General features: G+C 30.2%; 3 protein-coding genes across 5 annotated transcripts in view; 2 read left to right on the top strand and 1 right to left on the bottom strand.

Annotated features, from left to right (window-relative positions):
• Nucleotides 1-10,633, top strand: part of LOC132944528 (intraflagellar transport protein 172 homolog) — a 103,054-nt gene extending 92,421 nt beyond the window's left edge. For both annotated transcript variants that reach the window (XM_061013923.1, XM_061013922.1), the window contains exon 31: nucleotides 10,219-10,633. In XM_061013923.1, coding sequence (XP_060869906.1) covers nucleotides 10,219-10,491 — 273 coding nt within the window. In that variant the 3' untranslated portion in view covers nucleotides 10,492-10,633. The remainder of the gene's footprint in view (nucleotides 1-10,218) is intronic.
• Nucleotides 10,634-10,784: 151 nt separating this feature from the next.
• LOC132944530 (regulation of nuclear pre-mRNA domain-containing protein 1B) lies at nucleotides 10,785-18,955 on the bottom strand. Of its 2 annotated transcripts, none has more exons than XM_061013924.1 (7): nucleotides 18,567-18,955; nucleotides 18,200-18,501; nucleotides 16,080-16,319; nucleotides 15,792-16,015; nucleotides 14,798-14,897; nucleotides 14,034-14,209; nucleotides 10,785-11,294 (listed from the first exon to the last, which is right to left on the bottom strand). In XM_061013924.1, the coding sequence occupies exons 2-7, from the start codon at nucleotides 18,348-18,350 to the stop codon at nucleotides 11,145-11,147; spliced, it is 1,041 nt and encodes a 346-aa protein (XP_060869907.1). In that variant the 5' UTR covers nucleotides 18,351-18,501; nucleotides 18,567-18,955; the 3' UTR covers nucleotides 10,785-11,144. The 2 variants fall into 2 exon arrangements, with proteins under 2 accessions (XP_060869907.1, XP_060869908.1); XM_061013925.1 differs by having other exon boundaries at nucleotides 18,200-18,483.
• A 229-nt stretch (nucleotides 18,956-19,184) lies between these two features.
• Nucleotides 19,185-20,014, top strand: part of LOC132945868 (cAMP-dependent protein kinase type I regulatory subunit) — an 81,282-nt gene continuing 80,452 nt past the window's right edge. Inside the window, exon 1 of the mRNA XM_061015661.1 lies at nucleotides 19,185-19,675. Within this exon, the coding sequence (XP_060871644.1) occupies nucleotides 19,511-19,675 (165 nt within the window). The 5' untranslated portion in view covers nucleotides 19,185-19,510. The remainder of the gene's footprint in view (nucleotides 19,676-20,014) is intronic.

Here is a 20,014-nt window from a genome sequence, read left to right as displayed (position 1 = left end):
TATAGGATGGGCCAGTAGACTATTCTGTTTCGCTTTAAGGCTCGAAGCTAAAAGAAAAACACCATAATTCACCTTGTATAAATAGTTGTAAAAGGTTTTTATCGTCCTGTGTGTTTAGTTGAGAGCTATAAAATTTTCGCTCGTAAAATATCCAAAATATATCTATATGTATACTATATATGAGTACTTCCACAAAGCCTCCATATTTTTTTTTTTTAATGAAAGTAGGCTTTAAACAGAGTTTTTTTCATACTTATAAACTGACGTAAAACGTTATAAAACAACAAAATTATTGTTATAATGTAATTTAATAACCAAAATAATAGTAAAATATAAATTAGAATCAAAAAACGAAACGTTCACTGTACCTATTACTCGGTGTATTAACATCGAATATACCATGGTTTTACACATTGGTATGCAAGGTATTATAGGTACTGACTTACCTGATAATAAACTGATCGAAAAGTCATCGTTAAGTACTGATACCTAGGTAGGTACCTGTTATTATTTATTATAATACTAATAACTATAATATACCGCCGGTGAAAGAATGCAATAACCGGAACAAAATATTGAAGGTACGATTAAAGCCTCATCAAAACTGAAATGGAAAACAGTAGTAGGTACTTTTGAACTTTTCTGAAAAACAAAAAACAAAAATAGATAGGTACATAAATTTCCTATTTTCGCTCTTGGGAATTTTCCGTTCGCATTACAGATGCAACGTTTCGCCTACTGCAATTCAAACGCCAACCCGTTCAGTTCGTAAGTTTTAAATTGTCGTTGTCGTACACAGGCGCATATTATATAATATAATAATATGTATATGTATACTATACACACGCATGACTGTACAATTTTCATAAATTCCATTTTAGTAACAATACGTAGACGGCGGCGCGCGTATAGACGTGTATAGTTCATATAATCATATCAGATAGTATATTATAATAAAATGTATATAATAATAATAATAATAAATAATAATATAACGCGTTGTGCATTATGTATAGAAAGAAGCGTGCAAGAAATGTATATATAGGGGTACGGATAGGGGTGGGTATTCAGAAAAAAACGCCATATTATAAGATATAATGCGTTGTTATTCACTTTAATACGCCGTTTTTTTTTATAAATTTCAAATTACATCGTCATTCAGAAAAAATTGTAGATGTCCCGTTAAGAAGACTCTAACCATGTTTTACCAACGTACGACCGTACCAACGTACGACAAAGTAAATTTTCGTTCACTAGTATCAATAAGGTGCTGTTATAGTTTTGATATTATTAGAATGAATTGACCTATTATCAAACTTTAAAGTAAGAACATATTAGCTGTAGCCTGTCGGCGATTTTTTCGATATTTTTCTTTTCAACCAAGATACGGGAATGTGAAATATACCTAACAAATTACAAAATATGCTCAAGTCTCGCACGAAAATTAAAATATCCAATATGAGCCAACGCGCTTAAGCACAGATAATGTTCTTACATAAAAGTTCGATAAAAGGTCAATTCACCCAAATATTAAAACTAAGAGCACACTATTGAAACAAGTGAACGAATATTAATTGCTACGTCGTATGTGTGTAAGACGGAGACGACAAATACATGGCGAGCGTCCTCTTAAATGCAATATTATCATTATTAATTAATAATTATTCCTTGTCTGTCGATGAGTGTTGCAAACGTTTTTCGACACTTTTATAATTTTTGTCCATCATTCATGATTATTTTTGTCGTCAATTTGGATTCATGTTATAGTGTGCAGTGGTTGCAGGAGGTGTGGGTAGCATAGACGCAACTATGATCTTTTTTTGGGGAGAGAAGGGTGGTTGCCTTCATATTTTTTCTTTGTTAATCCGTGTAAAATCTCTCTCTCGTTTTACCATACTAAATAAAAATTAAATTATTATGTAATATTATGTGCGTAACTACTTTAATGCTTGTAGGTGCGTTATACACATAGTATGGTAAATGGTAATAATGGTAGGTACCTATCTACTCTTTTAATCGTTAATGTTTGATGATCAGAAAAAATATTTTTAATTTTTCAGTATAAACTTATAACCATGCCATCGCCAAAAGTTTATATTCATAAGAATGTCCTCCATTTATATTTTTTTCTTACGTCAAGAAATATTAATCAATCATACGTTTAATACGATTAAAAACGTTACAAATTGTAATAATTTTTTGTAGAGATAATTGATTTTACACTTATATAATATATATATATATATATATATATATATATATATATATATATAATAATAATAATATCCATTGATCTTCTGACGGTGATAATAATTAGGCATGCTTTGAAATAATGACATGAAACGTACTTTGCGCTAACGTAAAATGTTTAATTATCCACCCCTACTTGATTTTGTATGTATATTTATGTCCATAATAATATTTTATCACGCAGCCGAGGGAATACCACTATACCTGCAGGTATACAGAGGTTCGAATAATAATTTTATGCTCGGCTGAAATTCCTAAATAATTATTATAATATATTATGTACAATAATTTCATACAACGATAATACCTATACCGATATAATATAATATGATAATAAATATAAACATATTTTATATAAAGACAAACATAATTAAACAGACGTAATTCATAAATTACAAACATACGATCTAAAAAACGACCATTGAAATGTACGCACACCATGACCTAACCTAACCGGTGTGGTTTTCGAACTCTTTCATACAAGTCACAATACACTGTCGGTGTAAGCTGTAAGTTATAATAGCTTGAATATTTTCTAATAAAAAAAAAAAAAACCAAAATATAATATAATAATATTATATTAGGTACTTACCTAACCTACCTTATGATACCTATTTAAGTAAAGGTATATTATTTTAAAGTTAATTTTATCACAATAAAATATGATCTAATTTTATAGGTACTACAACGAATTACATTATTTTTTATTTATTTTTAAACTAAGGTTTCGACAACTGAGGTCTTTATAGCAGTTTATAGTCGGTTACTGTGTGAGATGGTGCGGTTGGTTTGAACACGCGTATGTGTGGCAAGGATTTGTCACTGTGAACCCGGGTGGTCACCCATCCGGGAACTATAGTTACACCGGCCGGTGCGTACACGTTTCGTGACTGAATGCAAACATCGCACCACGCCAAACCACGTTTACATTATCATATATATATTATCATTCATGAAAGTGTAATAAAAACAAATAACTTTTATTAAAATCATTAATATATGATGTACCTTATTACTCGCAGTTTTATTTAAATATTTATAAAATAATAATTAAAACGAACGACTAGATGGACGTCGGTCCTAATTCTTAAGCCCATAATAATCATACAATAATATGCTAGTGTTCCTTTCAAGAAAAATAAGGTGAGAAAGTGAACGATTTCGTATCTTACGCAAGCGTGAAAAAAAATGCCATTTTCAATTGAACTTTCCGAAAACTGAGTAGGTACCTATGTGTAAGAAGCCAGGAATAATTACCCGAAACTCTTACAAAATGTCATCGTTAGTCGCGATATAGTCATAAAAATTAATTAAAACGTTTTTAATGGTATTTAATGTTATTGTGATCATTACACGGTATATATAGGCATAATATACTTTATAGGTATACCTATTTTGTTTCCTACTTAAAGGGTTGTGTCAATATTTATGCAACGTTTTGTTTTGTTTTTTTCACCGTATGGACTTTACAATAATTGTATGCCATTTTCAAATATATTCTAAACTGGATGCATTATAGGTACCACTCGAGTTCGTACCAAAGAAACCAGCTGATATATAAAATAGGTACGGTGCTCCGTGTCCGTATGACCTAGCTCGGATCAATCCGTTCACGGGCAAGTCATTAGGGTCGGTGTACCTAGTTTTGTGGACAAATCCGACCGAGATGGGCAATCCCGTGGCAGATTGGATACAGCGCTTGTGGTGTATATTTCGGTTTCAGTGTGATAACTTCATTATAAAATCCATTTAAGTGTTTGTATCGCCGCCCCCCGGTGTCTACCCGGCTAAATAAACAACAAACGCAGATTTTAAACGTGATCGAGTGAGTGGGGTGGTTCCGTAGACATTTATTTTTGAAAAGTCACCCTAAAAACATGACAGAGGATGCACTGCAATGTTCCGTTGTATCTATATTTTAATATCACCTCTTGATGTTTGGGGGGCAAGAGTTGGGTCTGTAAAACTATGCGTTTAAAACCGGCTACGTACAGTTGTGCTCAGCTATAAAATAATAAAAATATAAATGGTTAGAGAATTCTCTGGCTTGCCCGACAACGATATATTAAATAATAGTAAGCAACTGGTTTCTTCTTCCTGCATGTAACCAATGCCACCAGAAACAAACGAAACAAAAACTAAACTTTTGTATTTTAAAGACTTTAAGGCTCCTGCAAATGTGTCATTTTTAAGGAGTTGTGCGTTTAGGCAATTATTTCGTTCCTGCGATTACTGATCGTCTTTGTGTGTGTAGTAAATGATCATTAGTGTGTGTATACTCCCCTAACATCAGCCGCGACCCGCATCAATTTACACTTCATTGTCAATTCTCATCTGGTTTATGGTCGCACGCACGCACAAGCACAAGTCATTTAAAGTCATTAGAAAACCAATTTATGGACGTGAAATAGCCGTCGCACTGACAAAAATTAAGGTGCTTCTAGTGGTTCGATTTAAAAAATTTGGATAAGTGGATGTCCCTCTGCTGTACAGTAGGTTACAAGTGGGTCACTGTAATGGATGGTGTTAAATTTGAATTCAATATATATAACATCATTGTATAAGAAAAACGATTCTGAGCGAAAACGGTCAGTCAGCCTATGATATTACCAAATATATTTGATGATATTATTGTGAATAAAGTAATTTATATATAACCTATTTACGTGGAGCCTTGTTTTAAATTTTTAATCCTTAGCCATAAAAGTTAAACATTTTATACATTTTTAACTACAAAATAATTAATAAATTATAAATTTGTTAAATGTTGTCAAAACTTGAACTTTAAATGCTTATAAAAAAAAATTGTGCCTATGTATTTTTAATATTTTTCAACTGCAATTATAACATTATATCAGGAGGCTTGCATTAAATTTTCACGCTTTTTTACACAGCAAATAAAATTTTATTGATATTTATAGAAATAAAAAATAAAAAATTGAAAACTGACTATGTCCGTAAACAGTTCAAAATAAGTCAAAATATTTGAAAAACATGAAATTTTGACTGGATGTTTATAATTGCATTTTTCCTATACACCATAACATTTTCCAAATATTTTGACTTATTTTGAGCTGTTTACAAACATTGTTAATTTCTATTTTTTTAGTTTTTTTTTCTATAAATATCAATATAATTTTATCTGTTGAGTAAAAAAGCTTGAAAATTTAAGAGAAGGCTCCTAGGTTATTGTTTCAAAGGCAGATGAAAAAAATTAAAAATCCTTAGTATTCATAAAAATATAATACAAGATTGTTCATAAGTTTGTCTACCTTTATCAAAAAAAAATGTCTACAAGAAAGTCAAATTAAATTTTTATGAGCGTTTGAAATTCATATTTTTACAACATTTGATATTCACTCAATTTCTTGTGTAACGATTTTCTTATTTTGTTGTATTTAAAAAACGTATGACTGTAGATACTTGAAAATTTCACTGAATGTTTATATTACCATTTTCTATACACGATAAAATTTTGAAAATAATTTGACTCTTTTTGAGCTGTTTACGGACATTGTCAGTTTTCAATTTTTTTAGTTTTTTTTTTTGTATAAATATCAATAAAATGTTATTTAATGGGTAAAATAGTGTGAAAATGTAATGCAAGGAAGGCTCCTGATATATTGTTATAAAAGCAGTTGAAAAATATTAAAAATACATAGGCACAATTTTTTTTTTTAAGCATTTAAAGTTCAAATTTTGACAACGTTTATTAAATTTATAATTTATTAATTATTTTGTCGTTAAAAATGTATAAAATGTTTAACTTTTATGGCTAAGGATTGAAAATTTAAAACAAGGCTCCACGTAAATAGGTTATATATAAATAACTTTATTCACAATAATATCATCAAATATATTTGGTAATATCATAGGCTGACTGACCGTTTTCGCTCAGAATCGTTTTTCTTATACAATGATGTTATATCATTGAATTCAAATTTAACAGCATCCATTACAGTAACCCACTTGTGACCTACTGTACAGCAGAGCGACATCCACTTACCCACCTTTTTTGATATTGGATATAATATTAAAAAATATCCAAAATATGAAAAATATGCTCCGACCGATACAAAGTACACTTGTCGACCAATCAAAACATCTTTACATTTTTTAAATCGAACCACTAGAAGTACTTTAATTTTTGTTGGTCGCTAAGGTCGTTTTGATGAAAAATTAATAGGGTTTGCAGGGGTCTTAATACATTATTCACGTGTGAGCCATGGTTGATAGTGGTTGAATTCAAGGTAGAATGTATCTCTTGCCACTTCCCGAGTCCCAACAAATGTATTGATATAACGTTATTGATGTCGGTCAATGATTAATAGTTGCCGAAAAAACATTTTCACATTAATTTTAATATAATAATAATACATATATGTATATGGTGCCTACTTATTAAATAAACCAGGTGATTATTTTACAGATGAGCACTCACTATTTCAAAAAGTATAAATATTTTAAAAATAACATTAATACTTTTTGAATAATATGAGTGTTCTAAGTTAAATGAATCACCGTATAGGTAAGTATCTGGTGTATATAGTTGTACACTTTAATAGGTTCAAGTGGTGTACAACTATATGCGAGAGAATTCATTTCATGGTAAACAACACTCATTTAAGTTATCTTATCAAAAACTATTACGCAATATTTTAGGAGATATGTTTTTGGCTGCGTACGAGTTGATTTCCGGGTACCTGTTTACCTACCTACACTGATACCGTTGAGTTGATTCCCGGATCATTAAGAGATACGTACGAGTTGATTCCCGGGTCATTATATATATTATTTTCAATATTTAGTCACGAGGAGGTTGGCTGACAAGTTTCTCAAAAATGTTGTTATTTTTAGTTTTTTCATATTTTGAAAATCATTCAATTTTTTGTTAGAAAAAAAAATTGAGAAAAAAAATTCAGTAGGTAAAAAAATATTATTAAAAAAATCTTATTAAAAAATTTTAGTAATTTGGTAAAAATGTATAAAACGTTGTTTTTAAAAATTGGTATCTGGTAATGACATCACGTATACCGTGTTGTATAATGACCCGGGAATCAACTAAAACATAAAGTCTCGGGAATCAATTCACCTACTGTGATTTTTTTATAATATTTTGTACAAAGTCGTGTTTTTGTAAATTGAATTATAATTTGTAAGTTATTTATTTTTTTGAATGAGAGCTTTATACCTTTACAGGCACACGGCATATAGCTATTAATGTTTTAATTCCTTAATAGAATAGTTTTCTAATTATAATCAACATCATCAATATACCTAATATAAAAACATCGAATTCCAACCGAGTATAAAGACAAGGTCGCCCAAAGGGGGCGGGGCGGGAGGGGTCATGGCTCCACCAGCTTTTTTTATATTATGCATATATGTATAATATAAACCTAGCCCCCCCCCCTCACCCGGGTAAAAATATCTGCGGGCGCCCTCGTACACAGGCACTTAGATAACTATAGTTGTATAAATATTTAAAGTTTCGATGAGAGGTGTGGTGTAATAAATATATTAAATAATGCACACCATTAGGTGCCCCGAAATATTTTGATCCATTTCTCCACTCACCAAACTTAAATACCTATACACTAGATAATATTAACGCCTCGTTCGAAACGCGATTATTGTAATACATACAATATCAGAAAAATATTGGACCATTAAAAATGTAGCTAACCCGTGTTCTATAATACCGCGATGCAAAACAATAATAGGTACAATTTAAAACGCTGCATGGTTTTTGTTTCAAACGTTTTGTAATCTTATAAATTCAAGCTGTGTAAAAAAAAAAATATTTGAGAAACGCCAACAACACTCGACAATAAAATAGCAATGTTTAACTTTGAAAAAATGCAATAGATTGTCCTATTCAGTTGTGTGGAATGTAGCTGTGCGAATATTATATTATGTACCCACTTAAGTATTATACCATAAATAGTTGGGTACCTAGTCGATAAAGGGACGGTATGTGCGTTATTATAATTAAGGGAGGTTAATTGCTGGATATTAATTTATAATTAAAAAACGGGGTTTATAATAATTACGTTAGTATATAATGCCCATGCATATAATAATACGATTTATGGTATTATCATAGATATTATATACTATCATATTTCTAAGCTGAATTCGCTGTACGTACATAACCAATAGTATAATCGACCACTGTCGATTTATTCATAATCGCATGTCTTAACTTTTAAATAGGTACACTTTGCAACTTATCAGTAATTCAAAACATGTTATTATTAACAAGAATAACGATCGGGTAGACGGTTGTCTCGATTGGGCAGTGGGTGTACATGGCTGGTTGAAGCCGGGGTTCATAACGCGTTATCCGAAAACCGATAAATAAATAATAAAAAAAAAATGCCTCTTACATTATACATTCCAGTAGGGTTCTGTTTTTTTGTTCATCGCAATCACGTCTGTAATAACATCAATTTGATTTAAAATATTCATTATAAGCCTACGGACACGAATTAGACGGTATATTATATCGTCGGTCATTGCAGTTGACAGTTTTAACTCTCCAGTCTGCAACGAGTGTCCCACTTTCGGCGTAGTCGTCGCTATATAATAATAATATATAAACTGTATAAAGATTAGTTTGCTAGAACAGACGGTGCATCGGCGCGCGGCGTAGCAACTTATAATATAATAACCTGCGGGACTGTGAATTAAATCCTCCACATACATCAACGTTCAAGTTGGTGAAATATGCTCTAAAATCTCACAACATTTTATAAGTACGTATCTAATATGCAAAAACATCGTACTTTTGAGTTAATCATAATATAGGTATAAACTGTATAATATGCGATAGTGATATGATATTTCTAATATTATTAGAAAATTGATATTTCTAATATTATTAGAAAATACTAATAATGTTACGAAATATAAAATAAACCTCAGTTATAATTCCGTTAGTGTGTATTCTTATTTTTACGGTTGAACCAATTATTGTTTAAAGTGTATTGTTCTGCGTTCAAAGACAAAAATCCAAAACCCAAAACAAATATAGGTGTAGCCGCGACTAGGTACTGCAGTAATCTTTATTATATAAATTATTGGTATAGGTCATATTTTTAATCAACGATGGTGTTTGACGCCAAGTGGAATCGCTGCAAGTGGATATGCTTGTCACATATATGGACAAGCCACCACTCGCAGGGGAGAGAAATGGGGCAAATACAACCCTGACAATTACTATAACTACATAATTTAATACCATATATGCGTATAGCGAATTTCTGAAAAAAAATCCTCGATTGTTAAACTTTCGGCATTTGAACGGTATACCCGAAATAAACGTGGTCGAGATGTGATTCCAATTGACCAATTATAGGTATGTTATCTGTTCGAGTTCCGGTATAAGATAGTAGATACCACATCCTACAATCATCGTAGATAGATAAATACGTTATATAGAGGTAAGTACACGATTAAATGTTTAGGGTATAAGACAATATAATTATTTATAAAATAACATTTTTTAACACATGCAATATTAATTGTATTTCTAATATACACTTTATAAAATAATTCTTAAAAATAATTTATGTTTTAATTAAATCTAACGCGACCGTCAATCCCCAGTATCTACATCATACTGCTGGGCATTTTTTTCCAACTACCACGTATGGTTATGGTTATATGATATTATAGTTTATAAGATATTCCATGAATGAAAATGTTTTATTTCGCTATGTTGTAGGATAGATAAACTCTTAAGGTAGGTTACTAATTTGGCCATTACCATTTTGACCGGCTGGTAGATTTTATCCTTCGGGCGTGTTGCACGCGCTACCGTACTGCAGGGCCGATGACGCACAACTGTTCTTGGACCGAGACCTAGTCAACGTCAACCCCTAAAACTATTATGACACACACCTATACCTATATATATATATATATATATATGACGTAACGCAATTATAAATTGTCGGTTCGCAGAGTTTGCCGTTCGACCAGAGGAGGCTGTACCCGTCGAACCTGTCAGCACCGGACGGGGGCACGTATCCCGTGTGCGTCGTGTCCGGCTGGCCGGTGGTGGACACGAAAAAGAGTCACGCGGTGACGTTTGAGAACGGCAGGATGGCCATCAAGGACGACTGGACAAAAGTGATGACCGTATCGAAAACCGTTCAGTCGTCGGCCGTAAAACAGACGTTGGAGTTCATCGCCAAATGGTGCGGACCGCCGGTGCAACAGTACTCGTTCCATTGAGCACCCGCCGCCACATCACGGTTTTTTCAGTCGGAACAACTACGCATTTGACGGGGGTTGAGAAAATTAGGATTCAACCTCCCCCCCCCTCGAAAGACTGACGAGGGCATTGATAGTAAACAAATATAACACTTGTACACACACCTGCTCCGAATAAATTTGCCATGCCTACGTGTATTTCTCGCCCCATTTTATTTAAACGTCATAATAATATAGCTGGCCCCCCCCCCCCCACGAGCGTAATGTCTGAAGGACATTTATTTATACGTTCATTCGACAAAAATACACGTGAGTTGTTGGTACAACGTAAAAATTTTCTTTTTTTTTAATGACAAATGTAATATTAATTGTAACATATTATTATACACTTTGAGAACTGTAAAATACATTACGTTAAAAAATATTATTATAACTAATATATATATACTTAATAAAAATATTGAAACCATGTAATGATTATAATAATAAGAAAATTATTATCAAATGCCATATTATTTTACATAATACAATTTAACTAATACACATTATAACCAGGGGGTTACGTTTTTAAATTCAAACACATTTTATTGTTACTCAATAGTCAATACACTTAGGACGAGCGAGCGTAATCTTCGACATGCTCGACCAGCCGGTATAGCTAGAGCCAATAGTCATCAGCCCACTGTGAACAAATCGCCCGCCGACGGAAGAGGTGCTAGGCCACCTTTAACGCTGGGCAATTGTGCTAAATCCGGTAGATTTTGTAGGTGCGTGTTGACCTCTTGCCGTACTTGGCAAACTTTCTGAAGTTTACCTTGATATTCCTGAAACGTAAACAATACCAATCATTATTGATTATGCGTCCGAATGAATTCCGCCACCATTATATTATTATGTTTTTGCGGTACTTTAAAAAAATATGCTATCACAGGACGAAAGCTCGTAAACGGCATGTTTCTGTCGAAAAACAAATCGAACAAACGATACCATTACTCTGGAAAGAAGAGTGAGCCAACATCATAAAGAAAGGTTTTATCGAGTATAGCCGTATATAAAGCTTATATAGGCCACCCTAAAATACACGTTTTTGATATAATATTACCCCACAAAAGTTTGGTCTTATCGATGATTTATCTTATCGTAGATATTGGTGATTTGATAGTTTTCAAAAAACTTTAATAGTTCTAACGAAAATAATCACCATTTTATGCAATTTCCTACATTTATCTTAAGCGTAAATATACGATGTGTATAATATTGATAGTTATAACTTATAGGTACCGTAAAATATATTATTGTTAATCAATAATAATAATAATAATAATAATAATAATTTTAAATATTATAGCTTATAGCTTACTAGGTATTTAACCTATTTAAATTAAACTATAAATTATCCAAATTATAATCACAAGGTTATCTTGCTAATTTATCACAAAAAAAAAAAGAATTATTTGTACGATTATTGGTTTGTAATCATATTCTTTTATAATATATAATGAAATCAATATTAATTTGACTAGGTATACAATTAAGTCACGGCTGTAGGGGTTTAAAATTTAAATGGATTGGGTTTTAATCGTTTTACTAACGTTTTATAAGTTTAAAATACATTTAAAAATAAATAATTTCCATGATTGTAAAGAATATAAATGTTTTTTAAACTGTGTAATTAATACAGGTAACAAATGTATAATAATTCTAAAGTAAAATATATAATATTATGTAATTAGAAAAATTGTGTATAGTGTGATATATACCTATATATTTTTTATTAATTAATCCACGACAACTTAGGCTATTGGGTGTTTTTTATTGTGGGGGAGAGTACTGTAAGTTTTAAACACGTGCGTTTTTGGTTTAGCAGATTTTTAGTGGGCACCCGTAAGTATCTTCCATGCACGGGTGGGTGGATGGCGGCACTTCTCTCCGGACACCGAAGAAAAATGCCACCCGCGGCCGGCATCGGTGTGCATCGCAACCTTAGATCATATACATTATACAATGGATGGAGCTACTTTAATCATTTGCTGTGTCCAACGTAACCCCCCACTTATTAGTTATTTTATAGTGATTGTTGGCGAAACGCATGCGTAATAACTCGTTGTACCTTGAAATCAAATGGGTGGTGGGGATGGAATGTAAAGCGGCATAGGCGCAACGCATGCGCAATAACTCGTTGTACTTTGAAATTAAATGGGTAGTGGCCAGTGGGGGTTATGTTGGACACAGCTCGGTATACGAGAAATACACACATGGCTCCATCCATTGTATATGATCTAAGATCGCAACCGACGACTTAATCTGCTCGGCCACTCCGTTCCCCATAGTGTGATATAGAAGACGTTAATAATTCGAATACTCTTCATATTCATTTGTATCTAAACATAATAATTTTTCGTTTACTCTATAAACATTTATATTTATACTAATTACTAATTAGTAATTTATTCTCATTTGTAGATAAGGTACCTCCTTATATGTATTTAATATTTATATCATTATAACATTTCTTAAAAGTATACAAACATTATACAAAATAACTTATTTTGTTTCATTCCATCACTACAAGTGTACAATAATGATAAGCTCAGTATATTGACACATCATTATATTTACAACTTAAACAAATATTGAATGTTTCCTTTTTACTAAAAAAATATACAGCCAATCGTTGAACCACTATGCGCAGGATTTCGAATTTAGGGGGTAGCGACACACATTCACAAAGAACAACTATTGTAGGTGCGTGAGATTATGGGCAACAGTTCGGACTTATTCGAAACAGCTGAACAATACATGTTTGACCGTATATTATAGCGGTCACTGGTCAGAAACGTTTGTATCCTCAATATAATGTCTGTTATCACGTTCACACAATAGGGCGCAGCGCGTATGGGACCACCAAAACCAACGTGACGAGAATGATTCAAAGAGATCGAATCCCATCTATAGATCTTAGGAAATTCTAACGGTAAATACGGTCTGTGTATTTTATTACTGATAGAGACTTATAAAAGACTGATATAAACTTACTAACTGATAAAATAAATGTTATAAATATAATATAAGATCAAGACCCTCCCGAATATGCCACTCCCTGGAAGACCATAAAAAATATCACCCAAGACAGTCTCCTTAGGACTCCGGTAACCGTAACTCCTTAGGTACAATCCCAGTTATTTTTGCGTTGTGTGTGTAAAATGTAAATGTGTGTTCACGCTGTGTATTTAAATGCACACAGTCATGTTGTTAGCTCTGCGGATGGCGATTTATTAAGAATAGCTTCAATTCACGAGTTCCAAATTGTAATAACAAATACTATATAATTTACATATTGTATACATGTAGATGCTGGGGTATGTTAGACTTGTGATTATTTTAACAATACCTACTGATGAAATTATAGTAATAGTCAATTACATTTTTGTCTATAATATAATATTTAATAGGGTTACCAATCATGTGAGTATAAAAAAATGTCAATAATGAACTATATAAAAAAAATTTTATTTTACCAACTTCTTTGAAAAAAAAAAAAAAATAATATGACTATAACTCACCTGTAATCTTTGTTCAGCTTGATCAATGAGGTCTCTTTGAGATTGAATGAAATCGTGCAACATAGAAAAGACCTTCTTGCGGTCTTCCATTTCACACACTAGTCTAGTGTTGTAATCAGTCAACAATGCAACAGCATCATTTACTTTACGCAAAAGTTCTTCACCCTCGTCTTTACCTAAATACCATAAAACAGAATTCAAACATTAATAACAATGTATGCTAACTACTAAAAATATTAACAAACAGTAAAAAAATATATGCCAATGAATGAATGAATAGAAATGTTGTGAATTAAAACAGTATTTTATAGTAAACATCTACAATTGTAATAATGGAGATCAAATACTGACTACCATCCATATTGGGCATGACTAAATGAATAAGCAATATTCCACAAGGAATTAAAAATAAATTAAGGCAGTGGTGTAATCCACATTCCACTATACCACTTTTTTCAATAGATACATGTTTATGGGACACCTACAATGTATATAACATTGCAATTAATAATTTAATTTTAATTTTAATTTCAATACTTACACTATGGTAAAATTATTATTAAAATGGTTGGATTACTGAAGGAAATGCTAACACAGTATGTAGCATATAGAAATAAAAATAAAATTTTCCTTGTCCATTCAAATTTTAACAAACATAATAAATTCCAATAATATATTACAGAAAATGAACAATTTACATATTTTTTTTTTTACTTTAATACACATTTTAAGAATTGAACAGGTTAATACAAAATAATAGTAACCTTTTAACTGAGAAAGTAAACTGACATCAGCAATTTCTGGAGGAAGTTTAGAGATACGTTCTCTTACAACCGCATCACATGAAGGTGCATTTTCTAAATCCTAGAAAACAAAGTATATTATTATTTAAAAAATTTAAAATTTTTTAAGCATATAAAAACAAGTTTCTATGTAACAAATTAATATGATTATAATTGCATGTTTGACTAAAAAGTTTTGAATTAGTTTTTTTATTTTGTTATAGATAAAATATGCGTAAGGTGCATACAGTTATGAATACATAATTTATTTTCATAACTCAAATTTTGAGTAACACACTAAGAGTTTAGTGTTTAATGACAGTAATTTAAAATTGAGATAAGTGTCAGGTATCAACTACCACTTAAATACAGAAAATTTTGAAAACCCAGAAAATATTATGAATAAAATATTTGTTACATTAAAAAATACCTTATATGCATGGCTTAAAGCTTAACATGTATACATTATGTAGTATGTTAGGATACTTTCTAATTTTAATTTTCCATCATAATAAATATGAAGAAAAATATGATTTGTTAACAAATATTATAAATTCACAAGTTATAATTTTTTTGATAGACTATTTAATATTATGAGTTTTTGAAAATATTAAAAATATATTTTATGTTACAAATAAGAAGATAAGTAGATGTAAATTTTTGGTTTAGATTATAAAAAATAAAATGGTATAACCTAATCCAATTAGTCCTTACTATAAACCAAATCAGTTTACTTTGATTTTTATTGTTTTAATCTTAGTGTTTTTGAACAAAGAAAATAGACTTTTTAGGTCTTATTGAATTTGGTTAATTCAATTAAAAATATACATTTAATTTTCAAAAAGTTGGAGATATTGTTTTATAGCTTAGAAAAATACAGTCACAAGTCATAAATTAATGTATTAATCAATGTGTCAAACATTTGATTTCAATCTTTTTTTTATAAACTATTTTAGTAAATAACTTATCCATGTACATTTAGAGCTTTAATTAATTCTTCTGGTTCAGGAGGATCATTAACAGGAGTCTTAGGAGATAAAGTCACATGCAATTCTTTGGTACCATCCACTTCAACAATAACTTCTTTATCTTTTTTTATGCCGTTGTTTTGAGATTTTGTCTTCTTTGATTTGTGATTATGTGAATGTTTAACTTTTTTCCTTGGTGGTTCACCTGTAGGCTTCTTCGCTGATTCTTTACCTACACATTTTAAAACAATTAAGTTATTATTAGTTGCATACTAAATATTATTAAAATATTATACCAAAAGCATCCTTGAATTCATCTATTTGGATTTTACTGTAAACACCTCTTTCTTCCCATATATTCAACAATCGTGTCAAACTCTGTCTGGTCTTTGAAGAACAGTTATTAAAAGATATTTGCTTAAATGCTTTGGCCAGTTCTTTGCCAAACTCTTTCCCATATTCAGGACCTTTCTTTTTGCCATTCTGAATAATATCATTGGCCAGGTACATTAATGTCAATTGTTTAGATTCTGAGCCTGGAACAAATAAGTTTTAGTTAAAATTTACAAATATTTCAACTAATATGAACAAAAAACAATTACATATTTTTCATTTTAGGCACATTTTCTATGAAAATATTAAATATAAAAAAACACATATATCATATATGGTATGTTGTGGGTACTTAATTTGTATAGCAACCATTGTTCTTTAATGACCAAACATATACAAGGTTTTATTTCCCTTTATTGTATGATTTATGAATGATATTTTGTACATTTGAGTATAGAATTTAGAATATATAAATACTAAAATATTTAGGAATTTTCTACACTTAGACTTACAAAATGAAATAAAAAAAATGAATAAATAAATAAATGCTCTACCCAAAATTTAAATTGATTAACTATATAGGTATATATGTTGTACCTATAATTTTAAATTATTGTATTTTTAACTTAAATAATAATGCATAAAAATTTTAATATCAAACATACTATATGTTAGGTATAGACTACGTTTATTTTCAGAAAAATAAATATTATAGCTTATAACCTTGAATAGACATTGCAAGTCATCAATCATAATAATTGTAAACATCAGAATTTCACCAAACATATTTATGTAGGTAATATAAAATAGAATAATATTCTGGGAATATATTAATGGAACAAAAAACTACCTACTTCGGTATCTATTTTTTAAATAATATATTATATATATTATCAGAAGTAATAGTGTACTACCTAGATTGAGAAATCTAATAATGAAAATAATAATTTTACTATTTAATATAATATATAAAATAAATATTATCTACTATTAATATTAAATTATGAATATAGTATATGTTAATCAAATATTAATATACTCAAGATTATTCTTACACCTCACAATTTTTTTATATTAATAACATCTACCTACCCTAACCTAACCTACCAGGTTTTACGTAAGTAAACAAATCAAACAAAAAAATTTATTTTTGTATTTTTCAATTAGGTATATCAAAAATTTAAATAACCATTTATGATACACTGAGTTTCTGAACATCTTTATGAAATAATAAATTCAAGAAGAAGTTTAGAAGTAGATTCTTGTACCTAATCTTATACTTTAATTTTTAAATTTAAAGAAAAAACAATATTATCAACATATTTGTTAATATTGGTTTTGTTGGTTTCAATAAGTCATGTACTTATATTTAATAAAATGTATCAATACAAATTAATAATAACTGGGTGTGTATTAGGTAAGATTATAATAGTTATCATTCTTTATAATGAACGATCCAATCTAAGTAATGAATAAAAGCTCTTTATTAATTAAGAAATAATGATGTTAGGTAATAATATTTTTTACAACAGAGTAGGTATATAAAGTAAATAAAAATATTTGTTTTTATATCTTTTAAGTTTTTTCTATTAAAGTACTTAAAATACAATATTTTTCAATTAACAGGTACCCATTACAAGTAGATATTTCCTAAAAACTATTTTATACATGTTTTTTTTAGAAAATAAGTAGTACCTATCAATTGTTTTTACATACAATTAGATAATATTGATTGACATAAAAAGTAGTCCCAAGTATTTTTTTATTTATAATTTTTTTAATGTTTTAGATACAGTTCTTTCAAAGAAAATGTTGTAATTAAGGTAATGCGTCAATATATATATATCAAATACAAATATAATAGACATTTTAAATTATTATAACATAATTTTTGTACAGGAAATATTAAACAGCATTTAGCATCTTAAACACAAAATAAAAAAAACTAAGCAGGAGAATCTCTTTACCTACAATAATAAATTAAGTATGTATTACCTATGTTACTAAACAAATTAAAGACACCGTACAAACAATGTGTTGACAGCAACATCTAACAATAGTTAATTCTACCGATGCTTTTTACCTGCCAATATTTCTCTAGACCAAATCTTGACGACAGTGTGAGCATATTTCCTATGGTGAATCAACCAAAGGGATAGTGTCTGTATGCTCTGCTGGGAAGAGTTCAGGTCTTTCAGTCTACTGTTCAGACTTCCTTCAGTGAAGCCGGTCATGGTATAATCTTCTCGTTTTTTACATCCGACATGAACAACGACAGCACAATTATATTACCAATGTCCAACAGTTATCACTGCTGACAAACCACATCGTATCACGTTACCGACATGTTTTAATAAAACTATGGTCCTGTTCAGTCAACATTGGCTACATTGAGTGAATGAATTGTATTACATTAATAATGCTGATAAAATGAAACAATAAAAACATACCAAAGTAAGCTGGTTGGCACCGAAACTTCTGCAACGTATGTAAGTAACCTACGTTCACCGAGTGCACAGGCAATGGACAACCATCGAATAATAAAAATAAAAACAGTAACGTGCGAAAATTATTACCGAATCAATAATGGTGCACACCGATTTATTATTATTATTTAATGGGCACACGACCGGCGACTGGTTAGCGACAATTATTGGCAATTAGCATTTAAGCATTAAGCACGTTCCAACAAAAACATTAAACAACAAAATAACAAATGCCTACCGAGTACCGGACGGCGGACACCAATACAGCAAAGCTCAACAACTGACAAAAACCATCACATGTTTGATGTTTATACTTATATCACACGATACTGATTCGTCAAGGAGTACAAAAAAACCTATCGCATAACCTCACCGCGTAAATGCGCTATGGCGAGTTAATGGAACCATGGCCCAACCACAGAATAGATTAAATGGCGCAACCATCATGGGGTAGATTAATAATTAATCGCGTAACCGTGGTTGCAGATAATGTTATCTGTAGTCACTCATCATTATCAGCTCAACGCACTCGTTATCACGGGGTTATATGAATTATTTGATAACCCTTTCCTAAACTAAATAAATAAATGTCAATCGGTTACAAATAATTAATAATATTCTGTTCTGTTAACTAATTTTCATATTGATTTCCTTATTTTATTTTTCTAAGTAATTATAAAATATAAAAAAAATAGCTCATACTAAAATTAATATTATTAAGTGTAGAGGTACTTATGTTATATACATTTATTTTTATCATTTAAAAGTTTCTATTGGACATAATTTCTCAAGTAATTTATTATTCAAATGCTACCATCGACTTAAAAACTGTGTACGGACCCCATCAATCAAACCGTTAATGAATGTTCATTTGAATTCTGTGTTCATACAAAATAAACAATCTCAAGATGGCATCAAATGTATATGACGATTTAAATGTTGATGACTGTGAATTGTACGTTCAACGACATAACATACAACAAATTTTAAAAGACTGCATTGTCCAGCTATGTATTGTAAAACCAGAAAGGCCTTTAACATTTTTTAGACAATACTTTCAAAAATTGGAAATGGTGAGTACATTTATTTAGATACTTCATTATTACTTTATCAATTATGTGTATATGAATATGCATGTGATTACGTGCAAAACATTTTAAACTCTAACATGTCAAGATATAAATATGAATTGTTGACATATTATTTTTCTTACTTGTGCATATATAATGAATAAATATAAAGTATTGATGTTAGGTATGATATTATAATTTATATAAAATAGAATTAATTAGGTAAAAGAATATTTAAAAGTAAACAAAAATGTTTTAACAACATGTATACATAATACATATTACAGATAAAATGTGTTTAGTCTTTAGTCAATAGTTACCTAACAGACTATTTTTGTTGAA

Source organism: Metopolophium dirhodum, chromosome 5 (genome assembly GCF_019925205.1).
Source record: "Metopolophium dirhodum isolate CAU chromosome 5, ASM1992520v1, whole genome shotgun sequence".
Lineage (NCBI taxonomy): Eukaryota > Metazoa > Arthropoda > Insecta > Hemiptera > Aphididae > Metopolophium > Metopolophium dirhodum.
This window is presented reverse-complemented; position numbering and strand designations above follow the sequence as displayed.